The sequence below is a fragment of the Mustela erminea genome, chromosome 1 (genome assembly GCF_009829155.1).
Source record: "Mustela erminea isolate mMusErm1 chromosome 1, mMusErm1.Pri, whole genome shotgun sequence".
NCBI lineage: Eukaryota > Metazoa > Chordata > Mammalia > Carnivora > Mustelidae > Mustela > Mustela erminea.
In genome coordinates this window covers 135,752,749-135,776,010 of record NC_045614.1, presented here as the reverse complement: position 1 = coordinate 135,776,010, position 23,262 = coordinate 135,752,749, and the positions used below count along the sequence as shown (strand labels likewise).

At 41.9% G+C, this 23,262-nt stretch overlaps 1 protein-coding gene across 11 annotated transcripts in view; it reads left to right on the top strand.

Annotated features, from left to right (window-relative positions):
- Positions 1-23,262, top strand: part of LOC116590758 (IQCJ-SCHIP1 readthrough transcript protein) — a 742,659-nt gene that overhangs the window by 622,236 nt on the left and 97,161 nt on the right. Inside the window, exon 1 of one of the 11 annotated variants that reach the window (XM_032343111.1) lies at positions 3,997-4,518. The exons of the other annotated variants lie outside the window; for them this stretch is intronic. Coding sequence (XP_032199002.1) covers positions 4,486-4,518 — 33 coding nt within the window. The 5' untranslated portion in view covers positions 3,997-4,485. Of the gene's footprint in view, positions 1-3,996; positions 4,519-23,262 lie in introns of those variants that run through there. 11 annotated transcript variants of the gene reach the window in all.

Sequence of the window (23,262 nt, the reverse complement as noted above, 5' to 3'; positions counted from 1 at the left end):
TGTGTTATTGTCTAGAGCAACAGCTCACTACTTTCTTTTGCTAGGTAGTGTTTCATTTTATGGAGATACCCTATTTCCCAGTTGATGGACATTTAAGTTGTTTCTAGTTTCTATTGCTAATGAAGGTGCTGTGAATATTCATTTATTTGTAGGAACATATTCTTTCATTTCTCTTGGGTAAATACCTAGGAGTGGAAGGGCTGAATCATGTTTCAGCAGCTTTAGGGGTTGCCTGTTTTCCAAAGAAACTGTACCCTTTTATGCTTCTGTCACCATGATTATTCATGTACACACTGTAACCGTGACTTCCTTTCCCACTGGTTGCTCTGTTCCATCTGTGTCTTTGGGGACTTGTAAACATCTCTCTTCAGGTGCCTGGGGTGATTGCTTCCCTCTCAAAACAGTGAGAGTACCAGGATCACATCTTACACCCAACCGGAGTCATTACACCCATTGTTCAAAAATACCCATTTTTAAATTAGAGAAGAGTTCAAGTTGTAGACCAAACACATTTTGATTATGGTTGCATTATTTTTAGTGCCTGTGACAGGTGCATTTCCTCTTGTAATGAGAAGATAAGAATAATTTTAATTGATGTGTTAATGGAAAGCAAATTCTCCTGATGAAGTTTCTTCCTAAGTACTTGAAAATAATTTGTCTTTTTATTTGTTTGTACTATTAACTAGTAGCAAACTTTAAATTGCCTACATTTCTTCCTGGAATGGTAGTAATTACAGGTTGTTTTCAGTGTGTTATTCTGTAAGCCTTCCAGCCCAGGTCTTCCTTCCCTGTCAACGATTCCACTGAAGTAGCTTAAATGGCTGAGTAGCTCGTTTCTGTAGTTATGTGGGCTATGTTTAAATTATATGAATTCCCATTTTTATAGGTTGAATTAAGAGGTCTTTATTACTTCTACAAAATATTGTAAAATTTGTAAGTTTAATAAGTCATGTGCTTTGACACTCTGGGGCACAGCGGTGAAAATGTTCTGTGTGGTGCAAAACTATCACTTCTTCCTGGTAGAGAGCGCTATAGGACGTTGTTAAATCTGTGTGTGTGTGTGTGTGTGTGTGTGTGTTTTAATCATAACCAGAAACTACCAGGACTAAATGTACTCTCTGCTTCAACCTTTTACCTTGAAATGTTTAATGCCATCATTGCCTGTTTTTCTAATGTATGTTGATATTTGTTTAAGAGCTGCAAAGATTTCTCTGTCCATTACTGTGTACTCAAGACTTTAAAGAAATATATGATTGGGTTAAAAAAAAAATTAGGTTGCAGGTTCTGGGGCTGTGTGTTTGTATTTAAGCTACCATCCCATGGTTCATCCTGTAGCAGAACATTTGAAAGTGTTGTAGTTGGGCTAAAGGAGATCTTTGCCAACAGATTGGTTTGCACATTGGGGTCCTTTAAAATGTCCTAAGGAAAATTTTCAGGGTGCATGTCTGAAAAACAGATGTCAGCATTCTCATCACACATTCATGGTGCTCTTTGAACATCTCACCGCTGACATCCTGTCACCTTCCTCCATCCTTTTCCAGCTCTGCCACACTTTCAACTCCAGATCCTTTGCCTGGCATTCCTTATTGCTTCACTCGGGAAGGCCCTGTGTGGCCCTCCAAAGCCCTTTGCTTTGGAGTTTCCATTTTAAAGATGGTCAGACTGAGGCCCGGTGAGATTCAGGGATTTGCCTGAAGCCTCCATTCTGACAGAACTCAGACCAGATCTGTCAATTTCTGACTCTGCTTCCAGGCCCTTTCAGTGATACTGTCCATTGATATCCTCAGTTATCTTTTCATGGGTATGTCTCTTAGCTACCCAGGTGCTAGTAATCATAGTTCCACGTCCTTTCTTAGAAGCTTATCAAAACTCCGTGTCATTACATTTGCATTTAAAAATAGAAATTTGTTTTTACTTTTAGACCTTTTGCCCCTGAAGACAAGAGTGGTCTTGTTTTCTTCCTTTTGAAATTCAGTCCCAAGTATTTCAACGAAAAGGGCTTTTGCAAATGCTTTTCTTAACCGCTGTTAGGTGGGACAGATGAGGCTTTATACTGTCAGTGACCAGGGGATTATTTTGCATACAACTTCTGTAGAAATTTAAGTGCCAATTATGAAACTGAACTTTTTAAATAGAAAAGTAATAGGATTTTAAAGATAGAAAGGATCTGAGAGGTCATTTCATCAAACCCTCACCATTTTCAAAGGCAGAAGTAGGTCTGTGGAGATTAAACATCTTCATTCAACTTCCCTCAACATCCTCAGCCCAGGCCTGTCTGAGTCTGGAAGTAGATTCTATGTTTTAGCACTAGAGCAGAAGTTTTAATTTTATTGTTTGTTTCTCTTTTTCTTTTGTTAAACCAGCACTTCCAGACAATTATGAAATTGCTTTCTTCCATGCAGACTTTGGCTCATCACTGTGTGTATTTCTACCAACGGATCAGTGCTCTCCCTGGGTTGACGATATGTTCCATCATTGCTCCTTTTCCTGTTCATCCAGCCTCCTTTCCACCACTGGGCCACACAGTTCTTTCCTCTCGTGGGGCCAGAGGGTGACCGGCTCTTGAGAACTTTGCAAGGAGCCACCTGAGTTCTGGAGGCGGAGAGGGGAGAAGTGAGGGCTCATGCTCACCCTTCCATGGGACCCTTCCACAGACAGAGTCCTTCCATTGACTCTCAGGCCGGGAGGTGGAGCCTGGGTTCAGAAGGACAGGGGAGAGAAGATCTCTGTGCCGCTCACCCACAAGTACAAGTAGGAGCTTAAAGTGAATAGCTGATTGTAAACCTCTCAAAGGGGGAACTAACAAAACCAAGAAAAAACTAGAAAGAAAATTATTTGTGGAGTTCGGTAGTAGCCCATGAGATAGCCTCCATTAGGATGGCTTCATCGGAACATGGGTGATGACAAGGAATGGAAAAGTAGACATCCTGAAAGGGAGATGTGTTTGGGTTTTATGTTCCCCATATGATGTTTCTTAGTTTCCCATTTAAATGCGGAGAACTGAGCCATCACTAACTCTTGTCAGGTCCAGGACACTCGTAATAACCATTCTGTTTCACTTAGACAAGCCTCATCAAGTCTGTAAGAGCCCCATTGTTTCAGATGCTCTTGGTTTGTTTCTTTACTTTGTTACGTTTTTGGCTACCCCTTCACCTTTGTGATGTTATTTTCCTTATATATTTCTTAAATCATTATGTCAAACATGTTCTATCACCAGTCTTTATCACTTGCCTTTCTCTGTTTCCCCTACTGCACATACTTCCTCTCTTTCCCCTATGCACATACTTTCTCTGTTTCCATACTACACAAATTCGTCTCATTGTTCCCACCTAACCTATTTTTCAACGTGGGTATTGTTTTATGTTATTCCCAGTTTTCCCTACTTTGGTGGTATTTTCTCTAGAAAGTTTATATAATTTAAAAGATAATGGTTTAGGCCAGGAAATACTCAGGTGAGAGGAATGAACTCAGCCAGTGTATGTTCTGCTCCAGGTTGGTGGTTTTTTGAAAGTACTTGTAAAATATTTTTGAGTTGCCTGTAACTGATGTGAAGTTACAGCGAAGTTTACTGGAAGCAGAAGAATTAACCCGTTTTCTTCTGTCCAGTTTTGTGTATCAGATTTCCTAATTGCCACTTGTATCTGTACATTCTACTGATACCCTTGAATCTCCACCCAAATATTTTATATTTATTTGTAATTAAATTACCTTTTTGGGTATATCCATCATCAAAAATATCAAGTTCACCTTTTTTCTTCTTTTATTTCCTTCCATTTCTTTAAGCTACTCCTTGGTATTTATCCTTTTTTAAAGTGGTTGTGGATCTTTCTTCCTTGGGATATTAGCATAGTATACATGTTTTTAAAAAGCTCCATTTATTGTAGATCACAAAAAGCCATGCATTAGTCAGCAGCTGATTTCTGCAAATATATCAATTCAAGAGGGTTTTATCGCCCATGTCCTAATAGAGATGATTGAGCCTTCAAAACTCTTGTAGAAATGAATGTGTAAGTTATTCAGAGTGGGTTTTTTTTTTCTTCCCCAAAAAGCATCCAGCAAGAAACTGTGTGGGCTGGGCTTTTCTAGGCACTGCTGCACTTACCCAGGCTTAGGAGAGGGTGGAGAGCAGAGCGTAATCTCTAGCCTCACAATTGGGCCTCCAGCCAGCAGGTCACCCATTAGGAACTCCCTGAGCGCGGGCAAGCTGGCCAGGCACAGTGTTGCCCTCTCCGCGGTGCACAGCCACTGGGACCTCCCTCTGGCCACCGCGCCACCGTGATCCGCAGCACGCCTCTCTTTCATCTTTCATTCGTGTGCACATCCCCTGTGTATAGAGAACCAACTCAAAGTCTGTATGCAAGTGGCTCGTCCTCTGTTGACCAGGGCCCATGGCCAGGCGTCCTCATGGACTAGGTGTTGACAAGGAGCTGATGACGGGCTCTCTCCCCAGCCTGCTAGCTGCGGCGGGGGTCCCCCCACTCACAAATGGGTTGTGGGCATGTTCAGAACAAAACAAAGGTAAGTCATGGCAACTACCAAACTAACATCATTTGATTCAGCTTCCTTCATGTTTGCCATATATGGAAAGAATTCGGCTGTCTAAAAAAGTTTAAAGGCAATGAGGTAATTTCCTTATAATGCCTAAGATCTCCGGCAGTGTTGTAAATTTAGATTTGAGGTTAGAGCATTAAAAAATAAAAACAGAACCTAAAAAGCTGCTGTGTTATGAAATGCTGGGGCATTTTTAATGTCAAGTCCAGCAGCACAATATCTGGAACCCCCCCCCCCACACCCCGCCATCCCCACACGAAGAAAGAGTAGAGTGAAAGTTATTTCTAAAATAAGAAGGGTCTGGACCTCTGGGAACCTGCACAGTGTCTCCTTAGAAGACAATTTAAAGGCTAATCTCAACTCTGATAAAAATAACATGTTTTCAAATAGTTTCAAAACCAATTTAGCCTTCTGTTTTTCTCCTCATGGCACCAGTAGCTAAAAATTATACCACTTATGAAAATTGCAGACAATTTTTTTTTCTTTGTGCAATCTTATATAATTTTTGGTCCATTTGACCTGGTCTGACATTTTATTATGAGCAACTGCATCTTAAGTGCTCCGTCCTTTTTATTTCCACTCTAAAATTGCTAAGGAGTAAGAGAGAAGACCACTGGGATTTTATTTTTGAATACTGAAATTATGTAACTAGTGATCTCCTGTTAAAGTTGTTACTCAGCCTACTGTGGCCCCACAGTCTGACCCAAATAGCCCTTAAAGTCAGATCCTGTTTGAGAAGAAAAATTTTATGTAGCAGTACTTTTAAGACTTCCTGAATTCCTGCTCTACTATTGTATGGTGGTTTCAATATTGGATTGATATTTCTCGTGTTTCATACAAAAACACTCGACAGAGCCAATGTATAACTGTTGTATGTACTAACATATAAGTAAGACCCCTGCAGAAATTCCAGTGTGCTTGCGGCCTCATTAGGACTCTGTTTTCCTAATAAGCAATCACACGAGGAATCCAAATATTAGAGGTAGGAGGAATTCCATAGCAAAGATGGCAAAGCCAGATGCTTCCAGAGCCATGTAGGTAACTAATGAGGACTGTGGGTCAGAGGGAAGCAGGACCGGGGTGAGCTGGACAGTGTGTCCCAGCCATAAATGGGGGGCTGTTCTAACATTCTGCCTGATTTGTTACCATGCCAGAATATAGTCAACATTCTTATATGCCAGGAGAAGTCCCAGACCAAACTTTTATGAGACATATCTTAAGTATGAAACTTTGGCAAGTAACTTAAAAAAAAAAAAAAAACATAATTTTATAGGGGTAACAAGCATATCAGTTCTTCAAAATATGACCTTTGGGCTACCAACTTCTCATCCCACACCAAAGCCAATCTCCTCATTTTACAGATGAAAAAACTGAGACCCAGAGAGATTCAGTGATTTTCCTGAGTGGAGGTGAGGTGGGCGAGGTGGGTGTGGCTTGCTGAGAATCTTGTGAGAGACTAGAAATGAGAGATGTTAGGGAAGAAGACTCATGAAGAAATGTTCTGATTTACTGACACCAGAGTACCTTCCTTTGAAACAGTAACATCCGGGGGTGGGAGGGAGAGATAACTGTATACACCTTATTCTGTTTCACTTAATTCTTATACATATCCCATTACTTAGAATTTACTTTTCTCTTTCAAAGCAGTTCAAAAACTGATTTTGTATTTGCATTCAGGGACTTGTATCATGATTTATTTTTCTTCATTTATAAATAATGAGCAAGGAGGAATTCTTAAAGAAAAATTTACCTTAAACAATCTCACACACATACACACACACACACACACACACCGGATATGTGGTCTTAATTCTTTTTTCTTCTAGAAATTCATCTGAGACCATTAATTCAAGGGTTGGTAGTACAGGTGAGTTTTGATAAAATTTCTTATTATATGGAATCTAATGAAACTTCAAGATTGTTGAATCATGTTTAGATTTTATTTAATTCCAGCTATTACGACATAATATACTGTTGGAAGCATAGAGGTTGGGAAATTTTTGTTTTTGCTTCCTCTTTAGAATTACTGGCTCTAAGTAAAAAGTCAACATAGATTTCATGCAAACGAGTCAAGTTTGGGGTCTTGATTCACATTCCTTTAGAAAAATAGGAAACACTGTTCATTTCACTTTTTAAACATGACTTTTTACTTTGAAATAATTTTAGATTTACAGAAGAGTCACAAAGATAGTCCAGAATGTTCATGCATATCCTGCAAACCAGCTCCTCCTGATGTTAACATCTCCTACAACTGTGGCACATTTGCCAAAACTAAGAAATGAACAAGGACACAGTATTATTACCTACATTACAAACTTTATTTGGATTTACATTAGCTTTTATGATTAAAAAGTTATTACACCAAGTCAACTTAAGTAATAAGTAATATATCTTTGTAGGCTGTGGCTTGATAGAGGGGAGAGCTATTTCCCTCCATAGTCTCCGTTACCTCCCCACAAAGTCATCTCAAGAGAACCTAAGCAAATATTCCACTATGTGTTGGCTTTAAGTGTATTTTGAAAAACATTCTCCTAGCCCCTCTGCCAATCGGGTTGCCTTCCTCGGTGGAAATTCTGCTGCTGCCCTGTGGGGAAAGTGTGTGCAGTGAAGAACAGGGCAGGTAGAAAGAGAAGCACATGCAGACCCATAGAGGACAGGCCCTCTAATGGGGAGCACGGGTGTGAGGAGCTGTGTCGGACGTTCCCAAGGATAGCATAAATTAAGTACTTGCCCATCAGCTCTTTTCTGTGGGCTATGAACGGCCACAAATTGTCACTGTTCTTGGGAATGTTATTTGGCTCACCAACATCCAGATCTTTTGTTTGTTTGATTGTTTTTAGGAAACAGCTTTGGCTTGGGAGTATACTTCTTTTATTTTATGTCATTTCATTTCATTTTATTATGTTATGTTAGTCATATTTGAGTCGCAGTACTTCCTTCATTTCCATAGTGTTCCATGATTTAAAGGGTGTATTCTTCTTTAAAGTTAAGCTTCTGGTGAAATTGCGAAGGCGCTGTGAATGGCATGAAATTTCAGGCGGAAGGGAGTAAGTTACAGTTGACTAGAGAGAGCTGTAAGTGACTTGGGGATGAGGCGAAATGAGTGTTAATTCCAGGAACACGTGTGGGAGATTTCACGGATTAGAAATACCCAGGAAGGGGGTTGGAAACTCTTGGAAGTGTGGAAAAAGAAAGACAACCGACCTGTCAAGATGTTCAGTCTTTGTTACCTGAATCATCAGAATTTTTAAAAAACTAAGCTACTAATGGGCACCAGACAGAGTTTTGTCAGCAGCAGGAGGTCCCTGTGACTCAGTGATTTCTCGTTGAAGAAGGTTTCCCAGTTAGTCATTCTCTGCCTTTGGTGGCCGGGCTTGGCTGACAGAATCAGTGAGTTCCTCTTAAACTAGTTTAAATTTCCCAGAATTCTTTTGCTAATTACATGTTCAATGTATTGTAGATTGTGATAATACTAAATAAATATTTCTTTTAGCGAAACCCATAATGTCACATTGGAAATTGTGCTTTCTAGACCAGAATGTTTTGAATAAATGCTTCAGTTTATATACTCTTAAAATTCAGATGCTGTGCTGGAGGACAGGATATTTTGGCCTCACTGACCTCTATATTCTTGGGTTCTTCCTCCTATGGGGGGTTTTCATGGGCTTTGCGCCCAGCAGGAGTTACCCTTCCTGACAGCACCCAAGTTCCTTTTAGGGAGTTACCCCTTCCCTGCTGTGTATGATTTTGGCGGGAGGATAATTGCAAGTAGCTGACTCCTGTTCTAGAACCTCAGCCCCAGATTCTCCCTTCCCTGGTTCTGCGGCAGGTGGAGGAGCTTCTCTGGGACTTTGGGTCTAGGGCACTCCCCTCGAAGCCCTTAGGACAGCTGGAGGCCCTCACAGTGATGATGGCTGCCAAGCCCTTCCCATGAGGGGCCATAGTGGGCTTCATAGTGCCTCCCTTCCTTTCTCTGTGCTGCTCCAGTGTCTACCTCCTGTTGAATCTGAGTTTAGGTCAGCTGGGGTGGGTTTTATTGGTTTGAAATCAGGAACCCTAATTGATAACAGCAAACAGTCTCTGGACTTAGGGATCAAGTTCATATATCATATCTGTGAGCCCAATATCACTAAATAGAAGTCTCTAATATTTTTGAGTCTTTCACAGAATCATTGAATATCAAAGGTGGAATGGACCTTAAAGCAACTCTGGCCCAATCCGCTTCATTTTACAGATGAGGAAATAGGCACACAAAGCAGGAGAGACTTTGGAGGTGTCATAAACAGAACATTGACATCCTATGCGGAGACCTCATGGCTCATCAGCCCTGGACATCTTGTCCACACACCCTCAATCTCTCATGGGACTCATGGTATCCATTTATGGGTTGACTGAGCAGATCTAAAGGTGACATCAGTGGCCTTGGAAAGGATCAAAGCTGACTGCACCACTTGGGGTTCAACCTATGGCTGGTGATGTTAATATCAAGATTCAAACATGAGGCTGAAATGTCAGCAGACCTTACCCCAGGGCCCTCTGCTGCCAGTCCAGATGTGTTCTTGTGATGCAGGTGAGACTGTATAAGGAGGTGGTTATCTGCGGACTCTGGAATCAGACAGACCTGGCCCAAAATAGTAGTCATAGCCTCCTTATAATTACTGGGATAAAAACAACTAGTACCGTGGTATAAATCTATAAATTTTTAATGTGAATTAAAGAATGTCTTGTAACCATTCTTATTTTCTAGAAACTATGCTGTTATATGATCTAAGTGGAGGAAGTCTCTTGAGTTTTGAAGGAGTAAATTTCCTGAGTTCATTTTGTAGTAAGAGCTAGATTTTAAAATTGCTTATGTGAAGCTTTTCAGCAAAGCATAGTCCACACCATGATGTCTGCCAAGCTTCTCCCTAAGACAGGCCATTATTTTTTCTTCATCACCTATTCAGTCAGTGAAGATGTACTGAATGCCTCCTCTGTGTTAGGTGTGGTGATAAGGATAAACAGACGCTCACACGAAGCTGTCATGTATGGGGCTTCTTGCCCTCCTGGAGCCTGCAGCCCAGTGGGGGAAGCTGACCCGAATCCCATAAGCACACCAGTATGCCACATGCTGTCGGAGAGGGTGATGCTGCTGTGAGAACTGGAGAGACATGCATTAAACCTGTTTTGGTGATAATAGCAATAGCTATCACTTACAGGTGCCGACAACGGACAGGGACTGAGCTGGCTGCTGTTCATTTATTGTGCTTAATGCTCACGGTGAGGGAGGGTGGATGCTGTAACTCCCATTTCACAGACAAGGAAACTGAGGCCTCTGGCAGGATCACAGAGCTAGCGCAGGTCTCACTGGCTCCAAGGGCCACGTGCTTTCCACGTTCAACTAGTAAGACTGTTACACCAGATACTTGGGATTTAGCGTCTCTGATGTTCATTACATAGCAACTGCTCATCTTTGCTGATGGCTACGGCCATATCCGAACATCTGGAATCTCTGGATATACAGTATCTCCTTATACCCACATGCGGCTATTTGAGAATTCTTCATACATGGAAACTTTGATTAATTAAAAATTCATTCAAGGGGCACCTGGGTGGTTCAGTTGGTTAAGCGTCTGACTCTTGATTTCGGCTCAGGTCATGATCTCGGGGTTGTGGGATTGAGCCCTCTGCTGGGCTCTGCAGTCAGTGTGGAATCTGCTTGTCCTTCTCCCTCTACTCCTCCCTGCACTTGCACACTCTCTCTCCCTCGCAAATGAATAAATACAATCTGAAAAAAAAGATAGTAAAAAATTAAAAATAAATTCATTCAAACATAAATGCATGGCTTTATGTTTCTTCCCTTCACTTTGAAGGTCCCCACCGATACCCTTATGCTTGTTTCTCATGAATCTGGCTAGTCCATTAAGACTAGTCAAAAACTTGCCCTGCATGTTGGTTTAAAGGAGTCATAATGATCCTCTGGTTGAGTGGAGGTTCAGAGAGAGAAGATGGTGCATTCCTGCCCTCTTGACACCCAATCCTGGGCTACCTACTCCTCATGAGTTGTTTTACTTATAAAATGGGACTGTTTAGGTTATAGACAGCCCTAAACAGTGGGACATGCCTGAGTCCTTGCCATGTGTTGGGCAACACACCCAGAAAGCTATCCTTGCAGAATTCCTGGGACCATATTCAGCAATAGCGTAATCACCTGTGGCAGTCTAGCAAAAGAAATGGCCATCTGAAGGCCCAGGAAGGGAAGAGGTCAGGTAGGGTGAAGTAGAAAGTGCACAAGCTATAGCAGAAGCCAGTGCCTCCTGTGATTTTTTTCATGCCCGTTCATGTACTTACTCACTTAACAGTCATTCATATTTAGTAGCTGCATGTTACTGGACCCTAAGGGAGATAAGAGGGCTATGAGCTCTGCCCAAGTGGCATATTTATTTTGGCGAGGGAGATGGACATTAAATAAGTTCCTCGGGTGGTTATTTAATATCCGAGGTAAGCACTAGGAAGGGAGGTCAGGGAGTCTGGAAGCCTCCGGCTCAGCCACCTGCAGAGGCAGCTGCGGGAGGACCACTGACCTAAGACCTGGAGGGGGAGGAGCCCAGTGCAAGGTGGGAGACGATTGGTGGGAGGGGGGGCAGGAAGGGTGGCAGCCAGCACATAGGAAAGGAGTTTGGAAAGGTTTGTGGAACTCAAGTCAGGGCTAGCCTGAGGAAAATTACTCTCCTAACAAACACAGCCCAGGCATCTGAGTCTGCACCTCATTTATGGAACTTTCCACCCCTACTTCTAAAAGCCATCTTTTATACAATAAAATAACCATGCAATTTTCCTGTAGGAAATTTAATTTTTTTTTTTTTTATGCTGCAAAGAGTTTAATGATAGACACAATGCCTGAAATGCCATTTCCTTATACTCACAGACTTAGGGTACTGCGGAGAATGGAGCCTTTTAGAGAATTAAGTGGGAAGAAGATATTTGAATGCAGTAGTGAATTAATGTTAAACTTCTCAGGCTCCAGAAAGTTCTTGGGTGTTTTGGCTTAAAGGGGTTGGCATATTTGTGGGGTTTTCTTATCAGGTCTCCTGGATGCTGTGGGCTGGGAATATGTTAAAACAGAGTCCCAGCCTTTCTCCTCATGAGCTTCTTGTGATTCACCTGAAGCTTTAGGCACACTGACCCGAGACTGAGCAGAGATGTTGAAATGCCAAATGCTGACAGAATTGCGGGCAAAGAGTCAGGCATTCTCACGTCAGCCACGTGAGCACTCAGTCCTTGGGACTTCCTCTCAGAAACCTCCTGTGCCCTGCAGGCAGGTGCAGGAAAGTCAGGGAAACCTCTCCCTTCCTCCATCCATCAGCGTAGGACCAATGAAATGTAGGAGCCACAGTAAAGCTGAATTCTCTCATCTACCCACCCACAATGAAAACCTGTTGAATGTCAAATATGGTTTGCAACTTTGAAGTGAATCGTTTGCTGCCACAGGTCATCCAGTTGAGCAAGTCCACACCCGTTCATCTTGTCGCTGGTTAGCAGAAGGAATGAAAGAGAACCGTGTGCCTTTGAGCTAAGGCATTTTAAATACTTATTACTCTGATTCACCTTCACTGCCGGTTTCCTTTTATCTTGACACTGTAAGTAATGCATGAGCCTTCCCTATGGAACATTGCAGATCTCGTTTAAATGGTAAAAACGTCTCCAGCTCAGGTGATCTTCTTGTTAGAAGAGCCATTTGCTACACAAGAAACATGAAATGTTTTTGTCTGGTTGGAGCCTAAGGCTTCCCTGTAACGTGGGTGGCGCCCATCAGTTTCTATTATGATTTTTCCTTAACCTTTGGCTTCCGTTCCTTTAGTTATCCTTAAAATAGCATCATGCTGGGTCTAAGAAAATTATTTACAAATCTCTATCAAAACACAAAACTGGACAGCTTTTAACATTAAGTAAAAACCAAAAGAAATCTGAATTTTCACCTTGGCATGGTTGCTTTGCTTTGTAACCTTGAGACTGAACTAGGGCTGAAGGTTATGAACCACGCAAGGATCACATGGTTTTTCTCTAACCCTTCTCCATTTAAAAAAAAAAAAAAAAAAAAAAAAAAAAGGTTTTAGAGTGAACCCAAAGGCTTGTAATACTTTGAAAAATAATCACAATTATGTATAATTCGTTTTAAACACCTATTAATGGCAATACACTTAAAACGCCGTAGCAGAACTCTGGTGCAACTTCTCAATTTGATAGCTTTTCTTAAAAGCGCAACCATGCTTCTATAAATGTAATGAAAGCTTTTTTCATATTAAAGGCATGTATGGGGAGATGGAATGTTTCCTTCTCCCTACGTAACTGCACAGTGATTAAATATTGACTAAGAGCTAGGAGTTGACAGCCAGCGGCCTCAGTCTGGTAAATGCTGATGTGTGTGGCTGAATGTAAATACAGAGCCATCCCCGCAGGCCAGTGGGGTTTTTTTTTTTTTTTTTTTGGTCGGGAGGTGGGGAGGAGGCAAGTTGTAAGTTCTGCAGGAGTGCAGGAGGTGTCAAACTTATCTGCTCCAGTGGAAGGATGTCATTTGAAACAACTAATTCCTTTAAAAGCAACCCAACTCTGTCAAAAGAAAAATATATTTTCCTGATCAGTCTGAATAAAGAGGATGTTAGTCAGAAGTTTGAACAAAACATCCAGGGTACCACTGAATGCTGCTGCTTGCCGAAACAAAAGAGCTGTCTGTCACTGGAACCACTTATTCTCTCCCGGACAATGAGGACTTAGTTTATGTGAAACAAACCCGTTGAAATCATCAGACTTATTTTGTGATATTTTGTGACACCCATTTGATTAGAAAATTTCAATACATCTCTATTTTTGTTGTATGTGTATTTACATTTTTATTGTGTTTTAAACTGTTTTAGACAGTCTGAAGATTTAGAATAATGAGTTTGTTTCTCTCCCTTTTTGGGGAGAGGGTTGCAAAATGAGATGGTTTTGCTTAGTTTCGAGAAGAAAATCGTTCTCATTCCATTTTTTTCTTGTTAATAAGGTTCATTTCAGATGTGATGATTTTTATCCTAAGACTTTTAAACTCTGCAGCAAATACCTGGAATTTGTCTCAAAGTAGCTCCCACCTGGGCTGACTGTCAGGTGTGGGTCTCTGCCTAGCCTCTAACCACTTTTTGTTTGACTTGTCTTTTAAACAGTGGACGTTGCTGTGGCACCTTCCTGTAATTTTCCAGTGCCTGTTTAGCTCATGCCTGTTCACACAAACTTGGCTCAGGCCTGTAGGTTCAGTCTGTGGGAGCTAAGGGACTGTCAGCCCGCCCCAGCTCCTGCCCCAGAGTCGGGCCCTTGGTGAGAGTTTAGGAAGCTGAAGGGATGCTCTGTGAAATGTGATTTGGTTTCCTCCAATTCTGGGGTGGGTTTTTTTTTGTTGTTGTTGTTGTTGTTGTTGTTCTTAGGTGAACAGAGAGCAAATCCAACAAAGTAATCCTTAGTGTTTTTCCCTCAAAGAGAATAATACCTTTGTATTTTAACAGCCTCGGGACTGACTACTTTGCTGGCCCTCGCCCTCCTTTCTGCCGCCTCTGCCCACTTTGGACCAGCTCCTCACTCATTCTGAGTCGGTCCACCAGCACTGAACATCTGGCATGTTTTCAAAGAAACTTGACTTGGGCTTCAGTCGCCTGGGGGTGGAGGTTAGCCAAAGAATGTTTACTTTTTCTGATTCCGTGTGGCAGATAGAATGACCATCCCAGACTTTTCAAATAGTCTAATCAAGATGACTTTTGACCCTCAGAAACAATCTCCTCAGCCTGGAGACTAAGCTCTGTCTTTGTTCTTGGCGGCCTCTGCTGAGTGTCTGACGGGGAGGTGGAGGGCAGCGTCCCCCGTCCGAGAGCCCTATTGCCATTGCTCAGGAAAGTTCATTCTTTAGATTAATGTATTGGGGCAGACACTAAAATTGATGGGATTTGAGGCGAGGTTTTCAATTTCACTCTTTCCAAAAAACCAATGTACTGGTAAGAATCTGCTCTAGAATCATGTCCTAGATTACAACATACAGCATAACAGAAGTGACAAGACGCAGTCAGTGTGCTCATACCACTTAAAACAGTGGGTCCTGTGGATCGAACAAAATCTTAAGAATGGCTTGCTGAGTGCTGACCATTCTTTCGCCGGTAAGAAATTAAACTCAGAAACACTAAATACAATTCCTGAATGTGATTTCCCGTTGGTTATCTAGACACTCTAGAAGATTCCTGAGGAGAGGTTTATTGCTCACAGGAATTTAGTGGATGTGTCCTCAGGGTCAGCTGTTTTCCAAGAGGCCCCTGACAGGGCCAAATTATCCACTTCCTTTTCTCAGTGGATTTACCACAGTTCATGCATTCATCAAACATATAGAGAGCCTACTACGTTCCAGGCACGGAAGCATACAGTACTGGAAAAAACAGAATCCTAGTTCTAATGTACACACATATTAAACCATTATTAGAGTTTTCCAGAGAAGCAAAGAAACAAAACCAGTAGAGGTGTGTGTGTGTGTGTGTGTGTGTCAGAGGGAGAGAGAGAGACTGATTGATTGATTTAAGGAATTGGCTCTTGCTGGGACAGACAAGTCTCAAATCTACAGAACAAGCCGGCAGGCTGGAAATTTGAACAAGGGTTGATGCTGAAATCTTGAGTTCAAAGTCAGTCTGGAGGCAAGAGTTCCTTCCTCTTCAGGGACCTTTCTTCTTTTCCCTTAAGTCCTTCAGCTGATTGGATGAGGCCCACCCACATTGTGGAGGATCATCTGCTTTAGTCAAAGTCTTAAGAATTTAAGTGTTAATCCCACCTAGAAAATACCTCCATAACAGCATCTAGACTGGTATTTAACCAACCAACTGGGCACCTGGCCTACCCAAGTTGACACCTAAAATTAACCATCCATTCACCACCTACCCTCAGATAACTATTGTCGTTTCAATTTAATGGCTCTCAGAGTTGAACAGACATCAGAATCCGCTAGAGCCCTTGTTAAAACAAAGAGCTGGCCTTCGCCCCCTTGACTTAGGAGATCTTGGGTTGTGCCCAGGAATTCACAATTCTAACAAGTCCCAGGATGACATTGACATTGCTGATCCAAGGACCACACTTTGAGAATCATCCTTTATGTTATCCAGGATTTTCCCCTTAGCCTCACGGCACAGAAACTGATTTTTGTGATCCTAAGAAAGGTAGTTTTATTTTTCAGAGATGGACTCAAATCCAGATTACCAGGCTGATGTGAAGATATCAGTGCAAATTTACTGATTTATAATAAGAACTAAAACCAGCACGGTGAGCAGAATAATCACATCAGTTTAGGAGGGGTAGGCCCTGCTTGGGCAGCTCTGTGGAACGGCTGAGCAGAAGGAGATGCAGAATCAGCCAAGGAATGGGATGATTGATTGTTTGCTGGACCCACCCCCACCAAGGATGGTCATGTTCTGACCAGCCAAGGCCCTTCCTCCCTGGACTTTGTACAAGGATTAGACAGGGCCATTGTCTGGGGAATGGATCCTCTAAGTGGAAAGCTTCAGTTTTTACTGGTCTGTAAGAATGCTTCTCTCTGCACTGCAAACCCTACTCAGCAGTGGGGCACAAAGTCCACAGAGATTGGAAACACTTTTAGCGAATCATTAAACATTTAATTTTTATAGTAACTTTTCATTAGATGTAACATACACTGTTTTTATGAAAGAGGAACTTGGGCATCATTAGAGTTTGCTAATGTGTGTCCTTTATATACTGAGTTTCCTTTCTTGGTGGTTAATTTGAGTAAAGGTACAATCTCCCCTTACAAGATTATTTCCATCCTTCTTTGCGCATGAAGGGAACTTGACTTTGAAAAAACATTTATACATTTCATATTTTCACAATGTTCCAAGTCCATTAAGAAGTCATTTTTCCCGAGCTCTGGCTTCCTGCCTCCATCATGCTATTTTTAGATTTTACATTAAAAATGGGATTCTTTTCGTAATAAAGACGTTTGAACCAAATTGTGTTGTAAAAAAGTTATATTATTTGTTTTAGTGTTCTTATTTTGGAATCCTGCAATTGCCTTTACTAACTTTAAAAATTTGGCCCTTTGAATAAAGAAAGACCCTTAAAACTGGTTCTGAGAAATCAGAATGTGGGCTGTGTCTGCATAACCCCTCACACCATGCCTGCCATGAGTTCTTGTAAAAAAATTTTTTTATTAAATAGCCTTAGCGCATGGGGATGGACGGACTTGAAACTGCCTGTGGGTTATGGTGTGTGGCCCTCAGTACAGACCATATGTAGATCCACACCAGTCTCTGTGACACGGTACAAAGCAGGTGTATTCTCATGTTTAACCTTCCCCTTTCACTGTCCTACCATCCCAGGGTCCAGTCAGCCAACAGAAACCATTCTACAAATTTCAGGAAGTAGATTTAGTATAGAGAATTGGTTATGCAGAGAAGGAAGAACAAAGAGTATACACCAAGGTAATCCAGAGACTAGTAATTACAAGAAGCCGCCAGCCACCACCTTGAGGGTTGAGGGAACAAAAGGGAAGAGATAGTGTTACCAGAATCTTCCTTGGAGGGGCCTCATGTGGCTGGGCCAGAGCCCAGGGTTGTGGTGGTAGAGGTGGGGGGACAGAGCCATGCTTGAGGACCATCCCTGGGGCACAACTGGCAGCCACAGTCAGGTCACAGAAGGGTTATCCTAGGACTGGTGGCTGTGGGAGGAATGCTGCAAAGGAACTGGGTTTCACAAAACATCTCCCTCCTCTGCTCTCACTGGTTAGTCCACCGGTGCCTCCCATGGGCAGGACCTAGCAGGGAGCCAGGTGCCAAAGGAGCCTGGGAAATGTGGTTTATAGAGTCCTCCTCAGCATCATAGAGCAGAGGCTCATGGCTTTTTTGGTATCCCTCCCTTCCTGTGTTGGTCTTTATTCTCAGTTTTATTCACTTGTTTCTATTTTAAAAAAACAAAACAAGGAAGGGTAGTATTTGTGATAAAGAACAATGGAGGGAATCTGTCAATCTATTTAGATTAGCCTACAGATTGTTCCCCAGTTGTCGTTAAGAAATAACTTTTATGTTAATGAAGGAAACTGAAATTTCAACTTATTTTTAATACCACATTGAAGTTTCTCAGAGAATAGAATGCTGTGTGATAATCTCATTTCACTTTGAGATTTTATTTGACGTCCTGTTCATATTTGGGTGTAAAAGTCTATCCTCATAATAACTGTTCTTCTCTCAGTGTGTCTGTCTTGTGTCTTGGGGAAAAAAATGACTCATTTTTTTCTAAAGATTAAAATTCCATGGTATCTCTCTAGAGAATTCCTTTGTGGCTTATGGAGTCGGTAATGAGAGTGCCCTCCTTGTATCCTAGTCAGAGCAGTTCAACAGCCTTTCTTTTTTTTTTTTTTTTTTTAAAGATTTTATTTATTTTTCAGAGACAGAGGGAGAGAGCGCGAGCGAGCACAGGCAGACAGAGAGACAGGCAGAGGCAGAAGCAGGCTCCCTGCCGAGCAAGGAGCCCGATGTGGGACTCGATCCCAGGACCCTGGGATCATGACCTGAGCCGAAGGCAGCTGCTTAACCAACTGAGCCACCCAGGCGTCCCTCAACAGCCTTTCTTAAGGGCCTGTCAAGTGCCATGGCTTTGGGCATCGGACAGACTTGGCTTTGAGTTCCAGCTCTGCCACGCCGGTGTCTTACCTCCTTGAGCTCAATTCTTAGTCTATGATGTGAGAATAAACACTAGAGTCACAGGGCTGCTAAGGGGTGTTGTGTGTAAAAGCACTTGACATGGGGTCTGGGAGGTAGTAAGTGCTTCATAAATTATAGCATGCTGTTATTATTTTCTTTAAGATTTATTTATTTACTTGAGAAAGAAAGTATGTGCTTACACATGTGCAAGCTGGGGGGAGGGGCAGGAGGAGAGGGAGAGAAATCTTCAAGCAGACTCCTGAGGCAGGTTGGATTCTAGGACCCGGAGATTGTGACTGGAACCATAAACAGGAGTTGGATGCTCCTGTTGTTATTAATTATTACCATGCTGGTAATCATTCACAGCTTGGGTAGGCATTTTGGACATTAGTGAATTTAGCAGTAAAGTTTTCATTGTTGAGATATTTGTGTTTCATTTGCACAGTTAATCAGCATCTTAGCTGTCATTGGCTTGGAAGGGAATTTTTCTTTTAAAGTTATTAGTGCAGTTAGGATTTATGCAACTCCCTTTCCTACCTCCAGAAAGGATTTAGATGATTGGCTTTCCGTTCCTAAAGTTTTAATAAGAGAATTAAAAATAAATAACTCAAGTGCCTTAACCATTTTTCAGGCCTTGGGGTTTTTAGGCCTTACTTACAGGTTGATGGTTTGCTAATCTGAATGGAGATTTGATACGGGCTGGCGTGAAGAGATGTGTTCTCTTCTAGTGACTAGAGTACTGAATTGAATTTTTAGAAAGAACTTTGATTCTTTGTTTAACCACATCAGAGATTTGCCAGTAACTGGAGGCAAATTGTTTGATTCTTTGCTTATTTTTTTTATTTGCCATCTCCTTGATTCACAGTCGCTTCTAAGAATTAATAAGAATGTTTATACATAGCATATATTTACCTTGGATGAAAAAGACTGTATGTAAACTATATCTTATCCTACTTTTATTGGTATGGGGTAGGGGTTTTAGCCTTGCCTGTATATCACAAACCCCAAGAGCCTTTAATATTCAAATCCAAGTCATCTTTCTCCTATCTTAAGAGCCTGATTCAGTTGGGACCCTAGCATTAGCTTGCATGTGTGTGTTTGTGTGTGTGTATCTGTATCTATACCTGTCCGGCTGTCTATGTATGTATCTATCTGTCTGAGCTCCACAGGTGGGCTTAACATGCAACCAGTTGGGAAACACTAGCATAAAGGAAACCTGTGTGCTTGGTTCTTTCTCTTACATTGCATCTATTGGCCATTTTGTTGCTCATTGGTATGGTCAGATGTATTAGTTTTCTACCTCTGCTATAACAAATTGCCACAATCTATTATAGTACTGGAGTCTGATAGTACTGGAGTCTAGAGGTCTGAAATGGTCTTGAAGGGCAAAAATCAAGCTGTTGGCAGGGTTGATTCCTTCTGGAATCTCTTGTCTCTTCTAGCCTCCAGAGGCTGCCTGCACTCCTTGACTCACGGCCCCCCATTCCTACCTCTGCTTTTGTCATTACATCTCGTCTTCTGACTTCACCTACCGTCATCTTATAATGATGGTAATTACATTAGACATCTGGATAATACAGGATAAGCTCTCCATCCAAGACCCTTAACTTAATCATCACATCTACAAAGTCCCTTTTATCAGGTAAAGAAATATAATCACAGGTTCTGGGGATTAGGACATGGACATATTTGGGAGAGGCCATTATTCTGTCTACTGCAGCAGGGAAAAGAATTCAAGTACCATTTTTCTTATTAGAGTACAGAAACATCTGAGTTAGCCACGTCTCTTTTCTACAGTTCCTGATGGGCAAGAGAAGAACATTTCCAACGGCTGGAAGTGATGATACCATATTCAGAAATTTGATTCTATTGACTTTTTAAAAGACTACCAATTTTTAAATTTTCACATGCCTAGGAACTTGTTTCAGAAATAGATTGCATAACATTTGAATCTCATCAGCTCTGAAATGGTGCATTGCTAAAGTTTTCCCCACATACAGTACTTTTCTGCCACTAGAACAATAATTCTCAACAGAGTGTGACTTACTCCTGAATTTATTCTCCTGACAATCATTTGTTGACCACCAAGTGTGCATTCAGCCCCAACATACGAGAAGTCTGGATTTCTGACCTTAAGATCAGGGTCAAACCAGGCCACTCCTAATGGTCAATATATTTGTATTTCAATAAAACATTTCCTTGTAATCCTATGTTTTTTGCTATATGCATATAAAAACATCGTTCTACAAAGGAGTCTGCAGACCTCACCAGAATGCCAAAGGGAGTTCTTATGGCATTAAAATGATCAAGAACTCCAGTGACAGGCCAACAAACAGGATCCTCATAGACTGGTGGGTGTCACCAAAAAGATGATCATGAGATGGAGGAAGCTGCCTGGGGGAAGGGGATGCTCCTGGCAATGGCTTTTTAATTCTAACTGCTTATTGAGATGACGAGCAGAAGGTGGGTGTGCCCATTAAAACTACCAGTGCCTGGGACATACCAATAGATTCTGATTTGATTTTTCCCCGAAGAGTTCTAACATCTGTCATAGAATAAGTGATGCTGATTTTTGTCTTGTAGAAGTGAAGTAGGGTGGGAAGACCTACAAGAGTATAGCTAAAGTCAAGGGCTCATTGAAGGAGACAGAAGTAGTTCTAAGGAGCTGGGACACTGACATGAGCACTAAGTCCATTCGCTCACTCTGCCTCTGCCCCAGAGCTTCTGCCCAACACTGTCTGCTAACAACTCTGTGACCTTTGAGCAGGAGAGAACCAAATTTAGACATTTGGCAAGTCAACAACTCAGCCAGTCCATTTCCTAGTAGGGAATACAGGTTTCCAGTAGTTAAGAATGTGGGCCTGAGCCAGACTGCTTGGGGGCTAAGGCCCTCCTTCTCTGTGATGTTTGGAAATGTGCTTAATCTCTTTGCTTTAGTTTCTTCACTAACCTCAGTACTTCCCGGGATAGTGCCAACAGCTGAATGGGGTAGGTACTCTTATTCACTCCATTTGCAAATGGCACTTAGAGATATTAATATCATAGCTGGTGTCTTGGACTGAATGTGTCCCCCCTCAAAGTGCATATGTTTAAGCCCTTATCCCTCCCCCCACACACACACCAATGTCATAGTATTAGCAAGTATGGAGTCTTTGGAAGGGAGGGGTGTAATTGGTTTAGATGAGGTCATGGAGTGGAGCCCTAATCATGGGATTAGTGCCCTCTCCTCTCTCCACCATGTGAAGATATAGGAAGAAGGGTCTTCCTATATCTAAATATACTGGCACCTTGATCTCCAGATTATGAGAAATAAATGTCTGTTGTTTAAGTCACCCATTCTATGGTAGTTTGTTATGGTAGCCCAAATGAACTAAAACAGCTGGTAAGGGGGCAGAGCTGGGATTGGAAACCATATTTTGATTCCTAAATAGGGATGTTTACTATGAAAACCATCTCGGTATTGGTTAATATATGTGCTAGAAGTATGCACTTAGGCACAACAGTGGTCCACAGGAAGGATTTACTTTATTTGAGTAGGTCAGAGGAAGAGAATCTTGGGCTAGATCTTTAAAAGTAATTAACCCTGGTTTTCTGGGAGGATATGGAAGAGTGCATTCCAGGCAGCGGGAACAGCATGTGTAAAATTATGGAGACATGGAAGAGAGACTGCGTGGGGACCACATGGCCGTGGAGTAGCATGTGTGTGGAGCAGTGTTTCTCCAGGGTTGTGCTGCATGAGGTGTGTATTAGGAGCCCTGGATATGCAGGGCAAACCCTCCCAAATAAAGACAGAGGGTGGTAGTGGAAGAGAATAGGCAGAAACACAAGCCATATAAAGCATGCAGAATCTTCAGGACCTGGTGAGAGATGGTCTGTGGGTGGGGGAGGGGGACTCAGAGAGGAGTCTGGGTGAGTAGGTTGGCATGAAGTGATTGGTTGGAATCCAGTGAGTCTTTGATGAGCTGCTACTTGCCAAGGAGGCCTGCCGCGCTGGAGCCATTATGCACCCATTCTTCCCTGGCTCCCCAGAGAAGAGCAGAGATGAAAACAGCGTGACTGGGCAATGACATGTGGGGGCCACAGGGAGAGAGCCGTCTGCACAGCTACAGTACCCTCTCTTCTGTGACACTTGCTAGGTAATACAATAGTAAAAGGGAATTTGGAGATGTGGGATATAAATCTCAATGCAAAGAGTTGAGAGTCATGGTGCCAAAGCAAAGAACAGATGTACAAGAACAAAAACACTTTGGTGAAGAAGAAGCCTTACATTGACCATGGAGAGATGAATAATCACTCTGAGAGCGTATCAAGGCTATGAAATCATGAAAGGGAGATAAAACCTAAAAGCATGCATTCTGTGTATCAAGGAGAGAAGTGACTGAAACTTTCTGGACAAGCACCACAGTGTTTTCCTTCTAGATGATGTCATTCAGTTAGAATAAGGACTTAAATGACCAGCTACTGAATTGTCCATTTTTCCATGACTAACTGGCTTTTCCTGTCGTGTTTGGTCTTTGGCGTTCTGCTGCTCAGGAGACCCACATCTTGGTGTTCAGCCTTAAACCCTGCAAAATTATTAACACGAAGGACTATTTTTTAAATTCCTCTAAATTGGCAGGCAGGAGGCAATGGGGCCACTTATTTCTGTAGCCATGGTATTGATAAGTTGGTAAGGTCGTTGTATGTTTTTGAACCTGCATATTTTGCTTCCATTGGTAACGGTATCCAGCAGCTCACTATAAAACTTGATTTTATTAGATGCCCTTAAGTGTCTCTTAGGTTAAAAAGTGGGAACTCCTGCATCTACTTACTTTTTAAGTCTTTCCTTCAGATTCTTCCTCTGAGGGATTTTTCTTTTTTCTTCTATTGTTACCTTAGAAGAAATTAAGCATTATGTCAACTTTGTGAAGTTTCTTACTGTAGACAGCACATATGTCGGATACAGATTGGTACTGAAATGTTGTTAGGCCAATTCTGTACCACATTTTTCTAAAAATTTTCATCTATTAGGAAGTGTCAT